Here is a 25,140-nt window from a genome sequence, read left to right as displayed (position 1 = left end):
GTGCTTCCAGGCTCACTTATTCTTGGTTATCCTGCCCTAAGGCTCTCTGCTTTTCTTTTCCTCGTGCAATAGGATTATCAGGTTTTTTTGATTGTACAATATTGGTACACTTTACTATTTTACAGTTTTATTTGCAGTGTTTCCAAGATTTGGGGAGAAGCATTTCAGAATAAGCATGTGCTATTATTTCTTGTTCTTGGGGCAGGGCAACAAATAATTATGCCTTTTGTTAATCTTATCTAGAAGAGAGAGAAATCTCTCATACTGAGATTATTTTTTTTTCTCTCATGATTTCTCTCACATTTTCTGTCTTTTATTGGTGTTGTGATATGCAATGCAGCTCTTCCTGTGCGTATCAGTCCTTTTCCTTTCAAAGCAAACTTCAGGGAAAAGATAATGCTTTGGTGTGAATAAGGAAACACACAAGATGAAAGGAAATCACTTGTGTCTAAGCTTATCCTGCAGTCTTCCTTCCCTTCCCCCTTTTTTTCTCTTAGTAGAGGTAGAGTGGGTTTACCGGTTTAGTTTTTGTCTGGGTGGACGAGTGACCCTTTGTTGTTTTAGGGACTCTGAGGAGTTCCTCTGTGCTACCTAAATCTTATCTCAGGAGCTGAGTGCAGGGCCAGGAAGTGTCTTGCCAGATATGCTTGCTCCCCCAGGTGTCCAGAAGTGATCCTCAAGTCTTGATTTTTTTACTTCAGGTTTGTTTTGTGATGGAGACAGTGTTGGAGTCTCACTGTGATGAACAGCACCCTCATCAGGCTGAAGACTTCCATGGGAAGCCGGAGCAGAACAGCAAGCTTTCAGGTATGTCCTAAAATAGGAATTGCTAACATTACGCTTTCATGCTGATATCCTTCATCGCTTCAGGAAGTTTCAGCATCAATTATAAGCCTGTCTGTATATGGTCCTATTGTATAAAGAATTAACGAAATGAGAAGATTTGAGGTTGGTTTTGATTTTAAGCTTATTCCTGCTTTCCATGTGTTACAAAACTTTAGCAGCAGTAATTTGTCATAATTTGCTAACCCCACTATTTATTTATTACAGAAAACATTATTATAAGAAGATACCAGAATTCTAAAACGGCAGTCCTTGAGAATAAAATTCTCTGACCAGACAAGTACACAAAACCAATATTTTGCCTTCTAACCTATAATCTCCAGCCTTATCCTTAAATTTGTTCAGGTGTGCCTGTGTGCATAAAAACACTGTTCTTGCTCTTACCAGACAGGCTGAACTACAAACTTGGGCTCCCATAGTGGTTTTGTTGCTCGTTTTTGGTTCTCTTTGTGAATGTGCTTCAATCCGGACTTTCTGTACAATGCTTGCTGAAGTATTCTGGATGGTCAGCCAGCTGGTACATAAAGGCTAATAATTTTCCTAGAAATAGACAGTCCTCTGTCAGTTGCCTGCACATCCGTGTCCAGAATTACATGAAATGATGCTGCATAACACTTAATTGTCTCACTTTGCAAATGTTTTTCATTCTAGGAAGTAAAAAAATTACTTTAAAATCTGCTCACAGAAAATATTAGATACTATTATTATACACTGATGGTACCACGATTGTACGTTCCCTCTACCCAACTGGGGATTCAGGCCCCCAAAAGAGAACAGATGATGTATATACTGCTATCAACAAGGACAGTCACTGACTGCTTCTAGCACTTTTCACACCAGAAGCTGTGTTGAGTTACTAAATGCTGTCAGTGCCTTGGGGAGACAGTACTCTGGCCTAGGATCTGTAGCCTGTGTCACCCAACTGTTAGTGCTCTGACACCATTGACCTTTGTCCAGGCAGGAACTTGAATTCAGTGTCGGATAAAACAGAATATTTGGCAGATTTTTTTAGCAGTTATTGAGAGCGCTTTCCACGATTGTTAGTATCTACCTTAGGACTGTTAGACTGGTGGCACAAAACAACGCAAAACCTGATATGGTAAGGAGAATAGAAATCTGCTGGTTTCTGAAGACTTAGAAGATGTGCCTTTTGAGTCCTTGGTAGGAGTCCTGCTTTTTGCCAGAGTTAAGGCCTTTTTTCCTAACCAAGCAACTTTACTGGAGAAATTCCATTGCAAACTTTATGTTGTAAGTTACTGTCAGTATATTTTTTTTTTGGTAAAAACTGAAGCTTAAGCAGCTCTGATCAGAAGTCAGACTAAAATACAAGCATTGGAACAAAACTGTAAGTTGCTTTGTTTGGAGCAGGTTAGATAGCAAACTAGTTCTAAACAATGTTGTTCTAACAGAGCCTGTTAGAACTGTATCACCGTTGAAAATAATTTTCTGGCTCTGTCCTGTGGCTGCTGACCTCTAGGGATGAAGTTTGTGTAGGATGTTTCAGAACCCAATAACAGGATTATCTTCCTCAGGGGAAAGGCCTGTGCTTTTGAGTGATGCAGTAACATTTTGGTGTTAAGTTCTTTATAGTTCTATTACATTGGTTCATCTCTTAATGTCTTTGACTATTCCCAGGGAAAATGGAATACAAATATCAGCCTATTCCCTTCCTGTATTTTCTGAAGACTTCAGAAAGGTTTCTTGAATGTCTTACATTTGTTATGTAATACATGAGCGTTTGTGTAAAAGTTGAAATTACTGTGCAAACTGGAAATACCACTTCTTAAATGATAAAGCTTTTATCAACAATCCTTTTTTTTAGTGACAAAACAACAAGAATTACAGCAATAACAGATAATAAACTTCTTAATAAAGTTCTGAGCACATAGGCAATACGAATGCCATAAGTTCAAAAAATGTTATATAGTAACTTCTTGAATTTTTAATGTTAGTTTCAACAGAAATTTTTACTATATTGACAGGAAAATGAAATTATTCCTTGAACTTTCAATTTTCTGCTTTTCAAGGTGTTTAACTTAATATGCCTCTGTAAAATTGGGGAATAACCAGTTGACCTGTATTCCTTAGCCTTTCGTAAATTATTAGGCACAGGGTCCTGTACATCTTCACTGTTAGTACAAGTCTGGTCATTTTTATCCTAGGATATTTTTAAAGTTTTTAAATGTGATTCCTAGCAGAACTGATAAACCTTTTACTTGCATTTGTTGATCAAAACAGTATCTTAAATGACTGTTAGCGGTTTTGGTGTGTAGCGTAGAGGGTTTTTTTTTTTCATTCCTGAAATACGCCTCCCCCGCATGGCTTAAACCAAAGTAACTTGGAGAAGCAGAGGGAACAACTTAAAGGAAAAAAATAAGTAAATGGATACTAAGAGAGGTAGCAGGGTTCAGCATGCAAAAGTATTTTTAGTATGTTGGCTTTTACAAATTTTTGAAATTAAAAAAAATCCTACAATCAAAAATTAACTATAACTTGAATTACCAACTAATTTACTGGGCTTTTACTAGGAAGAAAGGGTTCAGACTTCATATTTTCTTGATGCATAAAGTGAGCTAACATAGAAGGTTGGGGCTGCGTGCTAATCCATACTTTGTTTCTAGCATATCAGTGTTATTTTGAAAATGATTCTCATTGCTTATGGCTTACTAATAAAACATAGTACATTTTTATGTATAGCATACAATTTATATATTTGTGTTAAATTTAGTTTATTATTTATTTTTAGGATGAAAAATATATACAGTTTTTTCTTCCATTTGATTGACTTTCCAAATACCAATTTGTCCTTGTTTGTGTATAATAAAATATTCTTCACCCCTGCTTTACAGAAATCAATCACAGCCTCTACATACTTGATAGCTTGAAAAAAAGTAAATTCTTATGCAGGGTATAGAGAACACTTAAACTACACGGATTTGTAAACTGAATGGAAAAACTACATAATTTTAAAAAAATAATACAGTACAACATCCTTGTCATGCCATCTAGTGATTGCAGCACAAAGTGCAGCAACTTAAATCCAGAGCAAACATGGCTTTTTTGTGTTTACTATTTTAAGTAATAGTGTGAAATATTGCATTATTGATCTTAAAAAAAAAAAAAAAAAAAAAAAATTCTTTTCCTACATTTTGATTTGCATCCCATGGATGTGTTCCTGGGCTGACGGAAACAACTATTACAGTTTTTTCTTTTACGAAACTGACATTGCAAGTCTAATGAAAACATTTATCAGTGATCTGTAATCTGATGTCTTACTAACCAGAAGGCTTTTGCCCTCTCAGGAACAGCTAGATGGCAGATAAGTTAAAAAAAAAATTTTTTAAATGCTGGCACTTATAAGGGAGTGTGAAGAAGAATACAATAATATCAAGTATGCAGATGGTAATGTCAGCAGGGATATATACCTGTCTGCTGGTTTTTCCTCTGTTTATGTGAATTCATAGTCCTATGAACTGAAATGTGATTTGTGATTTCAAATATAGAGCAAGTATTGAATCAAGCGATGAAATTCCTAACTTACTTTCCCCATTCTGTCCTGCAGGAATAAAAAAAGATATTGAAAAACTTTATGAAGCAGTGCCACAGCTTGTAAACGTGTTCAAAATTAAGGAGAAAATTGGAGAAGGTAAATGTTTTATTTTAACTTGCTTAGACTTAGATTTCTTTTGGTATTTCTAACTTAAAAGGTATAAATCTAAGATCCCAATATATGCAATTTAAGCCAAATGCTTTTTTGATTTACTTCTTGGTCTCTGTAGGAATTCTAATATGTTGCTGAGTATATAACTGTGTTAATTAGGGACATTTTCTTGAAAATCTGGTATATGAAAACCTTTAAAAAAAAAGTCATTCAAGTTTTGAGAATTACAAATTTTTGAAGTAGATTTGAATAAATAAGTCTTGACACTCTGTTCTTTTTCTCTTTTACATGAGAAATCTGTTTATATGCATCTGTGTTTTGACATATTTAACTGCTGTTCTTTAAGTTAGCTTTGTTTCCACTGAAACCCTGGGGGCAGAACTGGAGAAGGAAACTGAAAGATTACAGCTGCTTTATTAAAAAAAAAAAACCCTAAAGTTTTTTTAAGACATACAGTATCAAATTTTATAACACTTGTGTACACCCTGCCTTCAGCAGATACTATTGCAGATACCTTCAATAAACATTAGACATGACTATAAATAGATTCTTAGATACTTCTGAGTTTGGGATTTCAGCATTTTTTGGAACTTTACCCATTTGATCTCTGAGATGCTTTGTGATGCTCCACACTTTTTAAACAGAGATGTTGATGAGAAGCTGGATTGTTTTACAGCTGTTATGTGATGGAATACCTGTGATGGCAGGGTAGATGGCTAAAAGTTTTTGTCTCAAAACCCCCCCAAAAAAAACAAACCACCAAAAAACCCAGCTCCATTCACCACAACAATACAGAATTTCAAAAACAACCACAAAAAAAAAGGAGTTCTGCCTATCGTAAAAAAAGATAGTATAATTAAACAAAATCTCTGGTTATGAATAGTGCCCTGATTTTGCTCTTGAGAGCAAACAATGCTTTTAAAAAATACCACCTGCAGTTCTGCAGAATTATGAAAAAACACACTCCAACCTAGGATTCCACTCTGGAGTCACTTTCATTTTAGCAGTTCTCACCACCAAAACTAATGTCTTAGGTCAACTTGGTAACCCTTGTTGCTATAATCAATTCTACTGAATGTATGGGACTCCAGATTTTTTTTTTAATGGCTGCAAGAAGTATTTAGAGTTTTTGCTGGCATTTTGATGTATGTATGCATTTACTAGTTGAACTAGCATGATGCAAACACAATACCTAAAATGTAATCAAAAGTAATTTGTACTGTTTATTTGTATGGAAGAACACCTCCTCTTGTATGTTCAGATATCTCAGATCATTAGGATAAATGAACCTCCTACGAGGTGTATTAGGATGTTCTTAAAACGAAATGGGTGGGTTAGTTTATCATACAGTCTGAATACTCCCTTTCTCATATGAGTTTCTCACATTCTGTCTATGTGGTAATGCTCTGAGCAAACAAATAGACTTCTCACATGATGCGTAACTTCACTTACTTTAGAAATAAGGTAACAGAATTAAGAAAAATGTAGCAATTTCAGAAGTGCTTGGAATAGTAAAGGCAGTGCTTTCCAGATGAGCATTATAGAACCCACTTAGATCATAGGGAGAGAAGAGTTAGATGTCAGATGAAAGTAAGCTACCTAAACAAGAAAGCAAATCAAAGACAGGAAATTTACCTTCAAAGAGCTCTGTGTCCCATGCAAGTTAGACAGTGTTACATTTGCATTTTTACTGACATAAAAAACTTGTATACAAGATCACTGAATTCAGTAGTAGAAAAAAGGAACTGCATTTTTCTCTTCTAGAATCTGCTTTTGATCTAGTACCAAGTATATTGCAGGATTGTGAACGGTTAGATCACTTTGTAAAAATCTGAATTGACCTAATTGAAAATGATGAAGACAGTGGTTTTCTCCCTTCTTTACAGGTACTTTTAGTTCTGTTTACTTGGCCACAGCACAACTACAAACAGGATATGAGGAAAAAATGGCCCTGAAACACTTGATTCCAACCAGCCACCCTGTGCGAATTGCTGCTGAACTTCAGTGCCTCACAGTAGCAGGGTACCTAAACAAAAAAATTATTATTGTCGTGACTAAACTGCTGAACATTATTTCACTATTCTGTATTTATTTATTTTAAGTTTTGTCACTTCGCTTGCTTTTTTTTAACTGCAGAAATGTATATGCTTTTTAATACGAGCAAATAAGAAATGGAGTGTCATACCTGTAATGGATGCCCTTTTCTGCTAGTCTCAGTTTGTGGATGGTGCCGTATTTTCCATCCTAGAAGTTCTATGATGTATCTCTGTGATAACAAAAATTCCAGTTCTCAAATGCTTGGAAAAATAATCTCTTAATCAGAAAATTGTGGTTTTAGCAATGAATACTTGTTGCCATAGTGTGCTGAATAGCACCTTCGTAAAGTAATTGGTATCATGAAGGTTCGGTCCTACATTTAAATTACAGCTGTGACTACAAACTATGGCCCCACAAATAATCTGTGGAGCCTACATTGCAAATTGCAGAACTCAAATGGAACATAGCAATAAGAGGCAACAGCGTAACGACTGACTGCTGTCAAAATATAAATTTAGATTATAAAAGAAAGCCTGACTGAAGTTTTTAAGAAACAAAGGAAAATAAACATCCATCTTCTAGTCTTTATTCAGTGACATTACTTTTCTTCTAGGGGACAAGATAACGTTATGGGAGTTAAATACTGCTTTAGGAAAAATGATCATGTGGTTATCGTTATGCCATATCTGGAACATGAATCCTTCTTGGTGAGTCCCAGACATTTTATATGTAGTAAAACTTTAATTAAAAGCAGTTGCATAATTACAGTATCCAAATAATCTTTCAGGACATTTTGAATTCTCTTTCCTTTGAAGAAGTGAGGGAATACATGTTTAATCTGTTTAAAGCGTTGAGGCGCATTCATCACTTTGGTATTGTTCACCGTGACGTCAAACCCAGTAACTTCCTCTACAACAGGCGGCTAAAAGAGTAAGTCTGTCCAGATGACCATATTGTGATCTCATCTGGGGATCTGTGCCTTGGCAGAACAAAGCCAATTAGGCTTTTGGGTTTTTGTCCTTCTAGCTGCATAATATGTAAGATTTTTATATATATATATATATATAAAAGATATATATATTAGCTGCTTAAGTAATAAAGCTAAAAAAATGTTTTTTAATTTGTAAAACTTTCCTTTCTGTGTGTAGGGATTTGAGGAGAGAAGGAATTTTTTTTCATACTTAATGTAATGTCTGCCTTAGGGTGTCAAGTACCTGAAAAAATGAAGATTTTACTATTGAGTAAAAGCACTACATTTTTGAATAAGAATGGGACTAATCAGTTTGGTTTTTTAATGAGACAGCTAATGGTGACTTGTGGTGCATAGGCTGATACTTGTAAATTTTTACTCGTGGGTAGAGTAAAACTGATGCAGATAAGAAGATAGCTGGATTTGGGCTGCTTTCACCTTACATTGAATTAATGTTTATAACTAGCAGGATTGGGGTTTTTTTCTTGCAAGCTACAATATTTAAAGACTGTAAAAAACGAGGTACTGCTTTTTCATGAAGAGCTTAAACGCATAGAATAAAGTAATGTTTCAGTGCTAGCAGTCCTGTAGCTGTACTGGTGAGTATTGTGCTATGTACAGTTGAGACATTTTGTTGCTGGAGCGTGTCCAAAGAAGGGCAGCTGGTGAGGGGTCTGGAGCACAAGTCTTATGAGGAGCGGCTGAGGGAACTGGGGCTGTTCAGCCTGGAGAAAAGGAGGCTCAGGGGAGACATTATCGCTCTCTACAACTACCTGAAAGGAGGTTGCAGTCAGGTGGGTGTCAGTCTCTTTTTCCCCAGTAAGAAGATATAGGACAAGAGAAAATGGCCTCAAGTGGCACCAGGGGAGGTTTAGGTCGGATACTGGGAAAAATTTCTTCATTGGAACAGCCTGCCCAGGGAAGTGGTTGAGTCACCATCCTTGGAGGTATTTAAAAGACGTGTAGTTGTGGCACTTAGGGATGTGGTTTAGTGGGACTTGGCAGTGTTAGGTTTATGACTGGACTCTGATCTTAAAGATCTTTTCCAGCCTAAATGATTCTATGTAGTGAAAGTTTGTAGGCAAGATTTGATTATATTTTGCCAAACCACAAGCTTAAAAATTTGAGAAATACTGTTGTGGTTGTTTTTTTTTTTTTTTTTTTTTAAAACTGGCAGAATGAATTCGTACTGTCATTTTGCTCTTCCAGCATTTCAGCCTTAATCTCTACTTTGGGTGTGGAGGCCATGGAGTTGAGTTTGTCTGAGACCCAGAGACAGCTGGATTGTCTCTGTACTGGTTGTAGCAAAAAATACTACTTCTAAAGACAGATCTGGCGTGTGAACTACTGTAGTCTTACCTGTTTGAAGACTGAAGTAAATTCCAGTAGTATTGCTTAAAGTCTGCAAAATTCTCAGCATTGTTAGTCTTGTCTGTCTTTACTGCTGCATTTGTGCCTCTGCCCATGGGAATCCTGCAAGGGTCAAGTCACACTTGACTGTCGCCTGAAGGTTCGGAGCTGTAGGACTAGAAGAAAGGACTTGCTAGGAATATTTTTTTAACACCACTGGAGAAAGTATGCACTTGAGAAAAGTTTGGGGTAAGAAACAATGAAGCAAGATGGGTATAGGGTAAAAACATTGAGGGAATAGGTGAGATAGGACAAGAGGATGCGAAGGAGGAAAATAAGACTGACGATGCTGGTAACGTACAAATAAGCAACTTATTGAGTAAAATGTGAAAGATAGATAAGTAAACAAGTAATAAATAGTGAATTGAACCAACTGATGGATACTTTGTGACTCCTGCTTCTAAATTTGTGTCTTTCAGGTATGCCTTGGTAGATTTTGGCTTGGCACAAGGAACCCCTGATACAAAAATTGAACTTCTCAAAGCTGCCCACTCTGAAGACCAGCAGGGAAGTTGCTTGCAAAATAATCCCACCATAGCCTTGGGAAATGGGGTTTCTGTCGGTGTCACAGCACCTAAGCAGATAGCTCAACAGGCAGCCTCAAAAGCAGCTGATAAAAGGTCCATCTCGCTTTCAAAAACACAGATTAAACAAGGAAGAGGAGGAAAGGTTCTCAGTCTTTTTCACTAATACTGTTGTATGTTTAACGTCTTACTTCATCCAGCAGGGGGAGATGTCATCCTTGAACAGAAGCTGTGCATGCCTGTCTTGCAGGGTCCCAATGTGACGCAGAATCACACTTTTAATATCAGAGTGGCTAGTTTTACGTAGCCCTATTGGCATCATGCATTCTCTGTTAGACAGAATACAATGCTGAAGGCTGTACAAAACCCTAGCATGGCTTACTATTTAGACAGCCTTAAATCTTTTTTTTTTTTAAGTGACATGTACTGTGGAATTCCTCCCCAAGCCCATAATTATTCATCTAAGTTTAGTTACTTAGTTGCATAATAAATGCAGTACAGATGACATTCAGATTGTCTTGGGGCACTTCTGAGGTGTGATTCATTTTGTAAGCATGTTTGCTGTTCTGTCTAGACCATGTTTTCTTCATCCACAGTAAACTGATGCCTGAAAATGACTTACCATGCAGCTGTTCTTGTTCTCTGTCACTTCATACTTTTTTTTTAAACTGTCAGTATCCATCTGACTGTGTGTTAGATAGGATCCTTATTGTCCTTTTTGTTGGTATTGTAGGAGGATTCTGTGCACCATTCTGTTCAGCGCTCTGTCTTTGGAGAGAGGAATTTCAATGTCTATAGTTCCACACACCAGGAGAACTCAAGTACAAAAGTAAGAAATACGACTCATCAGTAAGAGCAATCTGTTACATATTTGAAAAATTATAGAACTGATCTGTAAGAGTGGACACTACCCCAGGGTGCTGTGAAACTAGAAGTTTTTGAGTAGATTATTAAGTGTGTTTTGGCTGAAAGAATTTTTCAGTTCTGTTTCAGTCCCTTTTGAAACTCTTTAAGAGCTAGTTATGTAGCTGGCTCCCTAGCTGATATGGTTTGTATGCTAAATTAATCTTTTTTCCTACACATGTATCTGTGCAACTAAGATATACTTAGCTGGTAAAATTTCTTTTTTTTTTAATTTTACAGTTGAATGATGGAGAGAGAACTTGTAATAAATATTTTTCTGTAGTTTTTGGAATTAGTATTTAATATGACAAGGGGGAAACCCCAACTAAATTAGAGGGTTTGGCCAGCAGTGATCATCTTATTGTAGAATTAAGAGATAGTGCCTATGTGTTGCTGTGGCATTTCATATACATTTTTTTTATTCTCATGTTGAACCAAAAGAATTCTTGAAACATTATACTAACTTGAAAAATACTTGTTTTGTAGCTTCAGAATATCTAATGTGTATTGTTTTTTAGTAAACACTGAAAAATGTTTTCTGAAGGGGAGGAAATCGGGATATTTAGAAAGCTTCAGTGTCTGCTTTATAGATGCTGTGTTAAAAGGGTTTGCTGTATTCTGTTCTAAAATTGCAGTTTCTTGCTCATGAGCACCTGTTCAGTCTTAGTATTTTAGGAACTGGCCTATCTATATGTAAAGGGAAGCTTCTTAATTATGTCACCTTCTCTAAAATATCTACATTGCAGCTCATAAAACAATCAAAGACGGTAGATGTTTCATCTAGGAAGTTAGTAACAAAGAAGAAGATTATTTGTACCAAAACAGTGAGCAATGGGGCAGCCAGGAAAGCTGCCAGTGGTTGTCCCTCAAACCTGACCTGTGACTGTTATGCAACGGATAGAGTTTGCAGTGTTTGCCTTTCAAGGTAATTTGCTTTGATAATGTTGTAAAATTGTCTGCTATGCTGTCAAGCAAGGCCAGAAACTTAGATTTACTAGACAGCTGATTTAGGAGATGAAAGATAGCATTTGATCTGTGCAACCCTTAAAACACTGAGTATGTTCTTTTTAAACAAGAATAGTTCATGGACGTAATGGAATAATTGGTTTGCTGCTAACTGCAGCAAGAGAGATTCACTGTTAATGATTTTTTGTTGTTGTATTTACATGTGTTGTAGGAAATTGCTTGAGTTAATTGCAACACTTAGATAACTACTACTGACAGATTGATGTATTGTCTTATCTAATAAGCCTAAATTCACGCCAATGGTTTGGATTCTGAAAATAATGACATGTAGAATAGAAAGGAAACATGACTGGTTTATAGTTGTTCATTTTAAAAATAATGTTCAAGTTTTAATAATAGACAGGTTAGAGAATCTTAATAACTCAGTTCAACTCCATCCCTCTGCAGTTAGTTTTGGTTATGATCTACTATTACCTTTTATCCAAATGTTAAGGAACACAGATTAATGCAGAGAATTCTGCTTACTAGGCATAGTCATGAAACTGCGGGGTCCCTCTTCCCAGACTGTCAGAATATGGTGATATCAACTTCATTTCAGAAGTCTGAAACATGAGGAATTTGCCAGACTCAAAAGAGAAGTGGCCCATAGAAGAAAGGCACTTTAAGACATACAAGAAAGCTCTGGAAAGTTTTGGTTTTTGTTTTTTGTTTTTTTAAATAATGGTAATCTCACACCTTTTATTTAATTTAACAAAAAGTAAATTCTTGTCAACACTCAGAAATAGTGAACCTTAGTTTGCTGTGGACTAATACAAAGCCAGAGCATCCACATTCAAGAATCTAGTACATCTTTTGCCTTTGGTTAATTAACCAAAGAGAGTTGAGACTAATTAGTTTCAACTTTAAAGTTTCCTATGAAAACAAGCCTTTAGCAAAAATGATGCTGCTGTTGAACAAAATGAAAAAAGGTTATTGTGAGTGAAGTATGCAATAAGTATTTCTGTTGCATTACCTAATGCTAGATAATAAAAATATAATAATACAATAGATAGTATAACAAGGCTATTATCTTATGCAACATGATAATTTCATGCTAGATAGTTGTAAGATGCTTCCAGCTTCTACAAAACTTGAATAAGGCAGCGTTAGGCTGCTTACACATCTTACACAAGTATATTCTAAAAATAATATTAAGAATTACTGTAATTAGAACTCATTTATCAAGTTTTATATTATAAACATGTTTGTCTCTTATTACAAGGTGTCAGCAAGTTGCTCCCAGGGCAGGAACACCTGGATTCAGAGCACCGGAAGTATTGACAAAGTGCCCCACTCAGACCACAGGTACTGCACACCAGGCTGAAACTGATGCCTTTTTTCACCTTTTGATCCATCTCATTTATGCATATTATCTTGTCTGTCTTATGGGAGGGTTTTTGTTTACATGTGAAATTCATTTTATTATTCTTTCTAACACTTACCAAGCATTTCCTGATTTTAATTAAAAGATTATTATTCAGAGTAAGAACAAGTTAGGAATCTTTTTCCTGTGTTTGAAACTTGAATATGTCTTTGTTCATTTGGGGGGTAGCACCATATGCAGGAGTTGAATACAATTTTTATCAAGTTTCTTGGCTTACTGCGTTATTTATTCAAGTAGAATCTTGAGTAAGTCTTGGGGATAGGACATACTTAGACTTTTCTAGACAGATTGTCACATGTAGTTTGCTGTCATAGCAGGCATGGTTACTGGTATAATTGCAAATGTCCTTTAATTGGTTAATACTTTCAATTATATTTTTTCCTTTTTGCTAGTGTTTTAAACAGCTAGTCTATAAATATCATGATTTTTTCATACTAAGTTTTTAATTTCTCAGGGTTAAAAATATCAAGTTGTTAAGTTTCAGTAGTCTGGGTAGATATCAGGGCAGAGCAGAGGGATGGTTAATGCATTAGCTGATGCAAGTAGGATGGGAAAGGTTGTGCGTACTTAGAGAACTGAGGACCAATAAAAGCAAAGTTACCTGTTCAACATTTGGTGTGTGACCAGGAGTTTTGACTTATGAAAAAGGAGGAATATAAATGTCCTCCAAAATTGGGTTTATAATAACGATTGTTAAGCCACTTTTTTTCTGGGTATCTTTTGAGAACATTTAAGTACTTAGTATGTATACACATTCAGAATAGACTTAACAATACATTTGATCAGCTTATCCCTAGATAGCTTAATGTTATTTGAAACAACATCTGTGCTGTGGGTATGACTGGGATTTCAAGAGGTACGGCAGCCTGTGTGAAGTTACTGTGCCTGTGCTGTAAAAGACAGCTTTATGGGCTAGAAGACATCCAGAAATCCAGGACAAGTTTAGACAATCTCTGAAGCTGTCTAGACAGAATTTAGTCAGAAAGAAGACATACCTAGGAAATCTTGGACACATGCTGGTGTTAAATATGCTTTCAGACGGTTTTCTCTTCTCTAGGGTAATGGAGAGCAGGATTACAGAAAATATGGGTAAATCTGGAAACCCTTGGGCGTGGCACAGTCAGCCCTAAAAGTACTGAGTCAGTGGTGCCGAGCTCCTGTAGTATGTCAACAACGGCCTTAATTAGAACTGGGTAGACAAATACTAATATTTATGAGATTATGTTGTATTTGAACTAACAAATCCTCTTGTCCACTTCCATCTGGGACTGCTGTAGTTGCCTCCTTGTATTCCTGACAATTGTACTACTAGTTTCGGTCTCTCTGCTGAGACCAAGTTGCCAGCTGGATCCAGCTGACTATCCAGAGCTACCTTAGTGCATCTGACCCGGGTTCACAGTGCAGGGAACACAAACACCCAAGTTGACATTATACAGGTCCGGTTACACTGTAACTTGATTTGTTCCTCTGCACCCCTTTCCTCAGTCTGCCTCACTGGTTGGGTAACAGCATAGAGAGGAATCATGATTTTGATGTCATTGCACAGGATCTTGCAGTCTGCTGATAATCCCTGCTCTACCAGAATTGTAGGGCCAGGATTTACTAGCCATTCAGATATATGATGTCTATTAATTTCAGCAAGAGTTTAAGTGATTAAACTTCCTTAAAGGTCTTGTCCTTGACAACTCCAGCTTTCCCAACCACATACTCAGAGTGATGCACAACACCTCAAACAGATATTATGATCTTTTTGACAGTGATACAGTAATACTAGAACTTTTTTACAGGAACTAGAAGAAAGATACAAATTTTTTCCACTGTAAATTGTGCCAAATGATTGACTTGTGTTTTTATTTTCTTAATAAAATACTTAAAATCTGTTTTTGCAACCAAAGTCAACTTGACACTTTTTTTTTCCAAAATCCTGTGCTAATAGTGTTTATAACTAAAATGTCCAATTTAATTGCTGCTTATTTTATTATTTTTCTGAAGAGAAGTAGAATAACTAACTATGGCTTTATTACCCAACTGTTAATTTTTCTCTTTAGAGTTTGAGAATTCTTCAAACTCTCTCCTTCACTTTCTAGCCTTCTCTCAAAATGTGCATCTTAGTGAGCCAAAAAATTATGGCAGACAGGTATTCTCATAACTTTCAGTATTAAAGTTTCCATCATGCTTTGGCATCTATCCCCAGAGTACTCTCTGTACTCTTCATAACACAATGAAAGTGATGAATAACTTCTAACTATTACAGTTCTTAAATTGGCTATCTTGTCAAGTGATTTCAAATAAGAGGAACAAAGTTCATAGTAAGATAAATTTTTAAATCTTTTTTTAAAATTCAGATTTGCATTAATTTGTGAATTATTTTTTTATTTATGATCTTCATATAAGTTTTCTTCATATGAAGCAAACTTAAGTAAGTATCAAAACTAGCCAGTTTTTCACCTCCTCTCATCTCTCTGGGGTAAACAACCTCAAACATTGGTTTGGTACATTTTAAGTTTAGCAAGTTCACGGAATTACTCATATGAAAAATTCTGTGGAAAAGCTTAAACACTCCATATGCATCAAAGCAGGAAATTATTCTTCAATCTAATTATAGTAATTTTCACTGTTTGCTGAAGTGTTATATATGTGACCAAAGTCAGTAATTCAGAACATAACTTTTTTTTCTGATAGAAACTTTTCAGGTCATAATTTCTTTTTAAAGAAAGTTGTGATTTTGTTTGAGATTAAATTGTGAGTTTAGTTATTACCGAGTTTGCTTTCAATTGCAGCAATTGACATGTGGTCTGCAGGAATCGTATTCCTTTCTCTGCTGAGTGGACGGTATCCGTTTTACAAAGCAAGTGATGATTTAACTGCTTTGGCACAAATCATGACAGTTCGTGGATCCAGAGAAACCATTCAGGCTGCTAAAACTTTTGGTATGCAAACCTTAATTATGGGGAAACGGGGAAAATGTATGTTTGGTTTGCTATTGAATGCAGTGACTTACAATCTGTGATTTTTTTTTTTTTCTTAATATATAAATATATTTTTAGGTTTGGGAGTTACTTTGGAATCTATATATACAGAGTTTTAAGGAAGTTTTGTGTTTCTATCTTTTATAATTTGTATATGGGGTACTTCATGCCATAGGCTTCCCAACATGTCTACTGCCTTTCACTAAGTCAGGGCCACTTGAGGTAAAATATGCCAATTAAATGTTTTCTACAGGCATTTGGTTAGAAACTTGAGGCAATGCTTCTATTCCTGCAAAATTTGCCCTGGAGGCTTAAGTCAATATGATTTAATATTTAGGTGATGTAAATCTTGCACCCCGCCCCTCCCCCCCAAGAAGCACTAGTAAAAAAGAAAACCAAAACAACCAACAGACTGTGTGCTTTAAAAAACCAAAACCACCACCACAAAACACACAATTAAACTAACCATTCCCCTAATTGTTTGCAAGCCAAATGCTGCATCACTTGCTAGCTGGAAGTGTAACTGACAGCATCGATTTTCATTCTCCAGAGGTGTAAGAATCAGGGTATCTAATTTTCTTTAGTTCTGTTAAAATGGCAGTGAAATGCAAAAAGATGATGTGTGGGGTGGGCGACAATCTATTTCTACATAACTTCACAAACAAACCCAAACAGCTTTGCTCTGACCAGAACTGCAACTATTATCCTTCTGACTTGCTGGAGCTATTGCTGTAAAACATGACTGTGTGTTTTGTTTTTTTTTGGGGGTGGGGTGGGGTGGATTTGTTTTCATTTGTTTTCATTTGTTTTTTGTTTGTTTGTTAATGTTGGTTACACTTCAAGACTTGAAGTTTCTCTGAAACAAGCTTAGAAGTTACAGTTGCATAGAAAGTATAATAAAATGTTGCTTACTGTAAAATTTTTTTTCTAGGTAAATCAGTTCTGTGTACCCAAGTTGTCCCAGCACAAAACTTAAGAACCCTCTGTGAGAAGCTGAGAGGAACAAATAGCAGCTGTAAGAGATCCCAGGGTGAAGTGCCCAGCAAGTCTGTCAATGACTCAGCTTTGCCAGTTGCAGTAGACGAACAGTGTGCTCCTGACACACTGAGAAAACAAATTCAACACTTAAAAAGCTTTCAGGAAGGTGATGGTGCTTTGGAAATGAAGGCAACAGACATGAAAGGATGGGATCAGGTTCCTGATGAAGCATATGACCTACTTGATAAGCTACTAGACTTAAACCCTGCAACAAGAATAACAGCAAAAGAGGCTTTGCTGCATCCTTTTTTTAAAGGCATGAGACTCTGAGAAGCTACCATATTCTGAGGTAGTTTTACCTTATTGCCCTCAACATTTATGCTCATTGAAATACCATCACACTGTGCACAGAACTACTGAAATTTTGGCTTGTATAGTTGGACTGCAGATACAGGTTTACCTTCAGAAATACTTGCAGATGTAAAAATTACAGAAACATCACTAACATAGACACTAGGACACTTCTGAGGGGTTATTGCTGTGTATACCTGCTGTCTAAGTTAACTTTGATCAAAAACTACAAAGAAAAAGAGTTTCACAAGCTCTGCGCTTAATTCTTGAGATATTCCCTTAAAACTTACAAATTTGCCTTAAGGTATGACTGAAATAAAGCGCTTGAGAGACTTTTTTCTATACTTGCATACCTCTGCTTTGTTCCTGATTAGTACATGAGGGACTGAAAATGGAACAAAGTGTGTTAATTTTGTTCAGACTGTTTTCAGAGAACAGTATAACTTTGGGAGTGTTGCTAGAGGAGGGGCCAGGTGCTGGAAGTTATATCATCAAAAGAAAAGCGTAACTGTTTTAAAAGTACATTTTTGTTCCCGTCTGGTTGTTCCTACTTAGGTGATAGTAATAAATGCAGTTACTCATTTTGCATAGCCCATGTTTCCTCAGTGCCATGGGTAACTGTCAACATTCAACAACTGCTGCCTGCAGAATGTCTCGTGTGACATGCATAAGTTTGATTTCTGTTATGGAAATTGATTTTTTTTTTTTTAAAAGAATATCTGTTAAATAAAGGATTTGTTTTTATAACTTCAGAAGATTGCCTAGAGATGCTTCTGTAAAAATTAGTCAGGTACGGTTTCCCTGTGGGATGTTTCTGTTCAGGAAGAATTATGCACATTTGTTTCCTGCATAAATTCCTCAGTGATAGAAGGACTTTTCAGATAGCTGTAGTGTATATGACTGTCATAGTGGCAGTATCTTAATTATCAAGGAAGTCTTACCACAGAGTTAGAAGCTAGCTATTGTCTGGTCCTAAGTAGGAAAAACAACCTTAACCTCTAACCCTGTACATTCAATGTGCAAAGTTACATTATGTTCAGCAGATAAAACCCTTGATAATTCCAGAGACTGAAACTTAATAGTGTTTTTCCATGTACATTTCTTGAAATGCTAATGGAGTTGTTGCTGTAAGAGGTTACAAACCATTCTGAGAAAAGATTACTGCTTTGGTAACTTTTGTATAAGCCTGCTCGTATGAGCTGGTGGTTATGACAGAGCAAAAGTCCTGACCAGGGCTGAGGCTGAAGACATTATTTCAATATATTCAAAATCTTGAATACATAGAAAGTGATGGTAATGTCGCTCTGTTCCTGGCATCAGCTGTTAGAGAAAAATATTTGCAGATGTCAGAATATTGATTGCAGAAAATCTTGAAACCCACAAGACCCTGGGGCCCAGGTCTTAGTAATTCTTGCTGTTTATATAATTTCAACACAGCACGTCACCGAGAAATTATTTATCTAAAGGAACTGTGGCCAAATTTGGCAAGCAATGCTGTCTGCCAGTGTCTGCAGATGTATTGTTTCCTCCTACTTCACTCGTGCTGTCTATGGTCTTATGAGAGCACTAGCTGACAACAAGCAAAAATATGTCAACCATCTATTGTGAACTTTCTAAACGACTTCAGCTTTTTAAGCTTTCCTGCTAACCACAGCATTGAGCGGCTCCTTGCAGCAGGCACTACAATTAACTGCTGCACAAGTTTAATAGCCAAAAAGGGAAAATCATTGCTAATGGTGTTTTTAACAAAATATTAAGGGTAAATAAAATTCTGTAAGGAACCTAAGCTCAGTGCTTTCCATGACAAGCTAGAAGAACACATTGTCATTCCTTCCTCCAGATAGCTATTTAAAATCTAGAGAGTTTTTTTTTTTGGAGGAGGATAAAGTGAAAAGGAAAATGTGTTTGAACAAGCGTATGCTTACCAAGTTCTTTTTTGTATCACTCTACAAAAGAATGAAAGCTAGAAGTAAAATGTTAAATGCAATGGGCTCTCAATGAAGAAAAAAAAAGAGAAAGTTCTGCTTCTCCTGTGGTTCTAAGAATCTCTCAAAGCCATATGCAAAAGCCAAGTACCAAGATTCCTTTAAAGTTTAATTACATGATTTGAGATGTTTATAAACTGAATGTGAATCTCCTACCATGCGAGCTGCTATTAGAAGAGACTCCGCACAGAAATGACATTGCTGCAATGCATGTTCAGCGGTCATGAGGCTGCAGCTGGATTACTGTTAAGTTCTGGACACCATGCTATGACAAGGATATTAATAAATTGGAAAGAAACAAAAAAACAGCAGCAAAAAGCAGCATGGACTTGGAAAGGTGAAGGGAAACTGATACCTAGAATCCTGAAAACAGAATGCTGGGAGCAAATCTAAATACGTCTGTGTATTTAGCACAGGGAAGACAAGCTTATTCTCAGTACTAAGGCAGTCGAGGTGAGGAAATTGTGGCTTGTGTTAAGTTTATGATATTTTTCCTAGCTGTAAGTGATAATCAAGAAACAGGAGGGCATCTTATTAAGAGTGCCTGAGCAAACACCTGCAAAACAGCAACAACGTTTTTCTGCATAATACTGATATTAAGGGATAAATTAAATTCTAAATTCTGTTGAGTTTGTAGTCCTATCACTTTTGAGATTGGGTTCGGTAAAGTGTTTATTAAAGCAAAATACTCTGTGGATAAGAAAATAAATGGAAATCAGTATTCTGCCTGAGAATATTCAGTATCCTTATTTTCTGTATTTGCCATGTCTAGAGTTTACATATAGTCTGCTCTCCAGAAAGTAAAAGCAGTGTGGAACCAATATACAGCCAAGACTTCCTGTGCAGGTGCAAAAGGCTCCCCAGAATCGTTGGAGTGGCCTCTTGAGGCCACCAGGTGTGATGGGATCCTGAAGTATTTCCATAACTGCCCACTATCCAGCCAAGTTCCTAGGGTCAGGAGCTATGTTGGACCTTAAGGTAGAACATGAAGGAGATTTTTCATTCCAGGATGCCTCTGACACGGGTAAGCTAGCAATCCGTGCATTGTGGTTTTGCAGGAATAAAACATCAAACTCTGGGCTTTGTAATATGTTCTGGCTACAGTGAAACATCTTATTTTGGATACGACTGCCAAGCAAAAAAGTATTTCCTTTACAAAGATGTTTTATTTTCCTAGCATCTTTCTAACCAGATTCTACTAGTCAGCAAAATACAAAGAAAAAGAAAAAAAATCTTTAGAGCTTGCCTCAAATAGTTGTTGGTGATGAAGAGGTCTGTTCTTCTGAACTAGATGACATATGTAAAAGAAAACATTTGCCTTTAGAGGGGCACACCTGAAATTTTCCTACCTCCTGAAGGCAGAGTGCACAAGACAATAGAAGGAAAAAAACAACCAACCAGTTTTGTCCCATTTGTTCAATTTATCACCTCATTTCAAAGACACTTTGGCTATGGGGAGAAAGTGACTAACCACTGAAGGCATTCACTAGAACAGCAACAATTTAAAAGAAATTAATACTTAATGGCTTCATGAATTCCTATTCTATAATGAAACGATGTATCTCAATTGGTATCAAGGACAATCCCCTGAGACATTACTCAAGCAACGTTCTTACTACAGCATAGTTGTAATTTTTTTTCTTTTTATGTTTGTTTTTTTTAAAGCACATAGTGAATTTTTCTGCTAATGTAGCCACAGTACGTTCACTTCAAATTCCTCTTGTATCTTTTCCAGAAAACAGAACATGTACCAGGTCGGTGGCAGTTCATATGTGGTTCATACTCCTTTCTGCTGCTGCATTCCTGGCTGGCCAGTTCAAGGGGTAGTAAATATTTAAGTTGGCAGCCTGCACACAGTGGGTGGAAATTGGATAGTCCCTTTGATCGGACGCTGACGAAGGCCAGCATATAGAGTTTTGTTACTCTGGTAACAAAAAATTTCTGGCACCACTGAGGTGAGGGTCCATTAACTTTGTGTATTTTGCATCAGGAAGGTACAGCATAACCCAGATAACCAAGGGTTTTTAAATGTGCCTGTTGTATACTTAATGCTGCCTCTCCATGACTCAGCCCCTTTTAATTTCATGGCCTTTGACTCTGCAAGAATACTATCCCTATACAATGCTTTATTGTATCATACGAAAAACTAACCACTCTAAGCATTCCTGAGTGTATCCCTGGGGTACTGTTTATTCCATTTCTGGAAAGACTTACATCCTCCTGTGGGGATATGGCAGGGAAGAGGGTGGTTTTGTTACATGTTGTTTGCTTTCTTGCATAAAGTTCTTCCATGGTTTTCAGAAGAGTCAGATTTTAATCTAAGCCCTAATTATACCTTTGTTTCAAAAATACCAGTGCTAAGAAGTGTATTACCTAAGGTATCCATTCAATACATTTCTTTTATATGGAATAAACAAACTACTTGTAACAAATAATGCATAATTAGTTTTACTTCTTAATGTGAATGGATAGGCATGTAGCCTAACAATTGAAATATTTGAAGAAAATTAACTTTTTATAATGAAAGGTTGTATAATTTTGTTTAATGGATGCCACAGGTCATGTCTAGCAGGAGGCAGCTCATTGATAAAATCTCATGCTTTCCATTCCTTTTTCCTCACACCACCTCTCCCAAAAAATCCTACTAGAGGATCATATTCCTGCAGTCTGTTTTGCTGTAAGGTGTTTGTCTTTAATGGTTCTCTTGAGTCCTACTTCTGTTCTACTGTCCATTTCCTTGTTTCAAAGACCTCAGTTTCCTTATCAAAACCCCTCACTTGGACTTGGCAGTGTAGGTAAGAAAATCTAGAGTTCTCTGTAGTGTTTCATTTTTCTTGTCCATAGTCTTGTCTTATCTGATCTGGGGATACCAATTTCAAATGAAAGAGGAAGTCTAACTTCTGCTGAAATTTCTACTATGCGTCTACGCACCTGTCTGTTTTACACTGGAGGGAAGTGCTGAAGTGAGATAGTAACACTGAACTCGCAGGACACAAAAGGCTACAGCCAGCCTTTTTCTTGCTTCTGCAAACTAATAATCTTTTTTCTTCACTAGATTCATATTCAGCTATAAAATTGGTTTCAAATTTGCTTTCAAAATCCCCCCAAAAGTTATTCTACCTTCTGATTGCCAGCCCATTCCCACGGCTCCTTCCACATCCCAGAAGTGAGGGTACTACGACAGCTGACTTACTGCAGGGGGGTACAAGAATCAGATTAGGGATCTTTTTGTTCCTTTAGTACTTTTTGTTGTAATGGATTGAACGAGGGTAGTTTACCATGGACAATTCACCACAGAACAGAGTTATCCTGCACGCAGTTTACAGCCAAGCAGTTACTGCCTGCTGGGATCCTTCGCATGTGCAATCTGGCATATGTTTTCCATTGCAGGTCTGCTTGCAACTAGCTCTGTAACTTGAGTCACATTCATTACAGTTGCTTCATGAAAAAAACAGTATGTAGTTTGAATTTATAGGTATTTACCCCAGTTGTCTTTGTAAAAATCACAGTATTCTGGAATATTCATTTACAAGCAGCCCACTCTGTGAGGGGAGAGAGGTTCAAGTTACCTCCTCCTTGCTATGCTTTTCATTTGCTAAAAATCAATGATTCAATTAATTTGATGCATTATAACTTAGATATGGTAAATCTCCTAACAGCCGGCAAAACGAGGACTGCAGAATCCCTGGTAAATTATTTTGGACATGGATGCAAATGTAGTGGACCAACATTGCTACAGAACTGCATTCCCTGGCCTCCTTTCAGAGCTTATAAAATGAGACTTAATCTAGGGCTTTTCCTTGAAACATTCCCATGAAGATTCATCACCTACACGTTTCATAGAGCACATAAAACTGATGAATAAAACCTACTGTGGCCAGCCGTTCTGGATCCTAATGAATTTGGTAGGACATTATTGCTGAACCACACAGCTCCTTGCTCACACACCACCTTTAGGATGACATACTGATCCTCAGAGGTGAGAGTATAATCTGGATATGCTTCATTCCGCCTACAGCCTCCCAGTAAAATTTGAGGTAAAAAAATTAAATTTACTCTATCAAACCAATTATTTTTCAAGTTCTGACTGACCATTATCACAGTTTGTAAAATGGTATTGTTCTGTTCTATCATGTACTAATTATTCAAACGAGGTAGCCATACTATCGCACTTACAACTTGCTGGTCTTAGTCCTGTAATATTTGTGTATCAGGGCCATGAAATGCCGAGACATACCACACATTTAAATTGTAGCTACAACATCTGTATGTCAGTTTTAAGTGCCTCAGTACATGCTAAGCTTTGGCATGCAAACCTGAAAATTAGATTTACCACACAACTTTCAAATATTAACGTCACTCATCCCCCATTGCTAGTATCAGTCTAAGTGAAATGCTAATTTGCAACATTCAAAGAAGTCTCAGAATATCCAGGGGAGAAACTCAGTGCTGTGATTCAGCCAAGTGCATGTTGTTTACCTTAATCTCTACAAGTGTATTTTGTATCTTCCAGTGCAAGAGACCGGAGTTTGGAAAATAATTCCTCCTTGTGATTTTAGTGGAAAGTATGAGAAAGGCTTCGGTAAAAACCAGGACTATATGAAATAAGGAGTCACAAGAAAAATTCAGGTAGCACAACCAGAAACACACCTACAATCATTATGGATGGTGGGAGAGCAGTGCTCACCTCTCAGAGAACAGGACTGCTCCCATCAGCAGTGCCCTGAGATGGTTTCACAGCCTTGTTTGTGTGTGCATATGCGTTTCAAAAAGTGCTTTTAGGTGCCGAGGCTGGGGTAAGTCAGCTCTAGCTGGCTGTGCTCGTTCTTTTAGCTTTATGTGCCTGCATGGCAGGCATCCCATGCAGATCGCTTTTTGGAAGTCTGCTAAGGAACGGATGGAGGAAAATGGGGATGTAGTGCTAACCTACCTCTGCTAGTTTCAGTGTTTGGGGCAGGAGCAACTCCTGGTCCCAAAAGCACGGCAGCTGGCACAGTTTAAAGTGTCCCATATGACTGAGCAAGGGAGCTGGGGGTGCAGAGGAGGAGCTCTGCTGGCCGCAGGATCTCAGGTGGTGATTACCGGGGGGCAGCTCTTCCAGGGCACCACTTATGGCCCAGCAGAAGAAATCATTCTTCAACAGTTAACATTGCTCCAAATAACCAGCTCCCGCAGCTACCCAGAGCCAGAGAACATCACAGCGCTGTGTGCGGGTGTTTGCTCACGCCTGGGGCTGCCCAGGGCTTCGGGGCAGGAGCTGCAGGTGTGGAGGCAGCAGCGGGGAAGTGCCCCGGTGGGGTGTCCCCTGCCCACACTCCCTGGTCCCCCGCTCAGCGGGAGCAGCCTGCCATCTCCCTGATGCCGTCGGGCCCTGCACACGATGCGAGCAGCAACCCTCCCTTTCTCTTCCCACTAATCTTTTCCAGTTTATAAAACTGACAAACAGAGAGTAATAGATGGCTTGTAAAGATATGCAGCTTATTTATCAGGAGAAACAGAGTTAGATACAGCAGCACAGAATTTTTTCCTTATCAAAACAGACAGAGAACTGAAAGATGGATGCTACCAGATACCACAATAAATTCCAATTCCCATCAAACAAACTGTGAGGAGCCGTTAACATCCCCTCACTCTGATGGAGGGAGATCTTCCCGTTGGTCTGCATCCCTACACTGGAGTGACTTTTTTTCTTGACCTGCTTCACGCAGTTAAGAGAAACATACCATTTGTTGTTAAGCCTTGCTTCCCTCAGCTCAGAATCAATTCTTTCTGGTAGCAATAAGCAGAAGGTGTTTCCCTCCTGCCCCCTTCCTTTGACTTCTACATTCCCCTTCCCAATAATGAGTTTATCAAATTCATAACACATAATTAAGTATACCAGGCCTAAGGTGGTATCTTTAGCAACTCTTCCAGACTTGGTGGTGACCGAAGAGTCAGAAGAGGCCTCCAAGTTGAGTTCCATTATTTGGGTGGAACAAAGCAATAGTTTCCACTGTCTGGGAGAACAGAGCTCAACAGACGAGTGCTATTTTGCCAGTAGCTTTTCAGATATCACATCAACGTCAAGGCAAGAATGTCACTTCCTCCAAGCATTTTCAGCCACAGTTATTCTTGAAAGGT

The 25,140-nt window shown here is 37.4% G+C and overlaps 1 protein-coding gene across 1 annotated transcript; it reads left to right on the top strand.

Moving 5' to 3' along the window:
- Nucleotides 1–713: 713 nt before the first annotated feature.
- Nucleotides 714–17,014, top strand: CDC7 (cell division cycle 7). Its single transcript, XM_010289828.1, has 11 exons — nucleotides 714–807; nucleotides 4,406–4,489; nucleotides 6,391–6,526; nucleotides 7,155–7,248; nucleotides 7,329–7,471; nucleotides 9,341–9,590; nucleotides 10,179–10,274; nucleotides 11,095–11,273; nucleotides 12,576–12,658; nucleotides 15,518–15,667; nucleotides 16,638–17,014. Exons 1-11 carry the CDS (start codon nucleotides 714–716, stop codon nucleotides 17,012–17,014), a joined length of 1,686 nt encoding a protein of 561 aa, XP_010288130.1.
- The last annotated feature ends 8,126 nt before the right edge of the window (nucleotides 17,015–25,140 follow it).

This window comes from Phaethon lepturus, unplaced genomic scaffold (genome assembly GCF_000687285.1).
Source record: "Phaethon lepturus isolate BGI_N335 unplaced genomic scaffold, ASM68728v1 scaffold2046, whole genome shotgun sequence".
In the NCBI taxonomy this organism is placed as follows: Eukaryota; Metazoa; Chordata; class Aves; order Phaethontiformes; family Phaethontidae; genus Phaethon; species Phaethon lepturus.
This window is presented reverse-complemented; position numbering and strand designations above follow the sequence as displayed.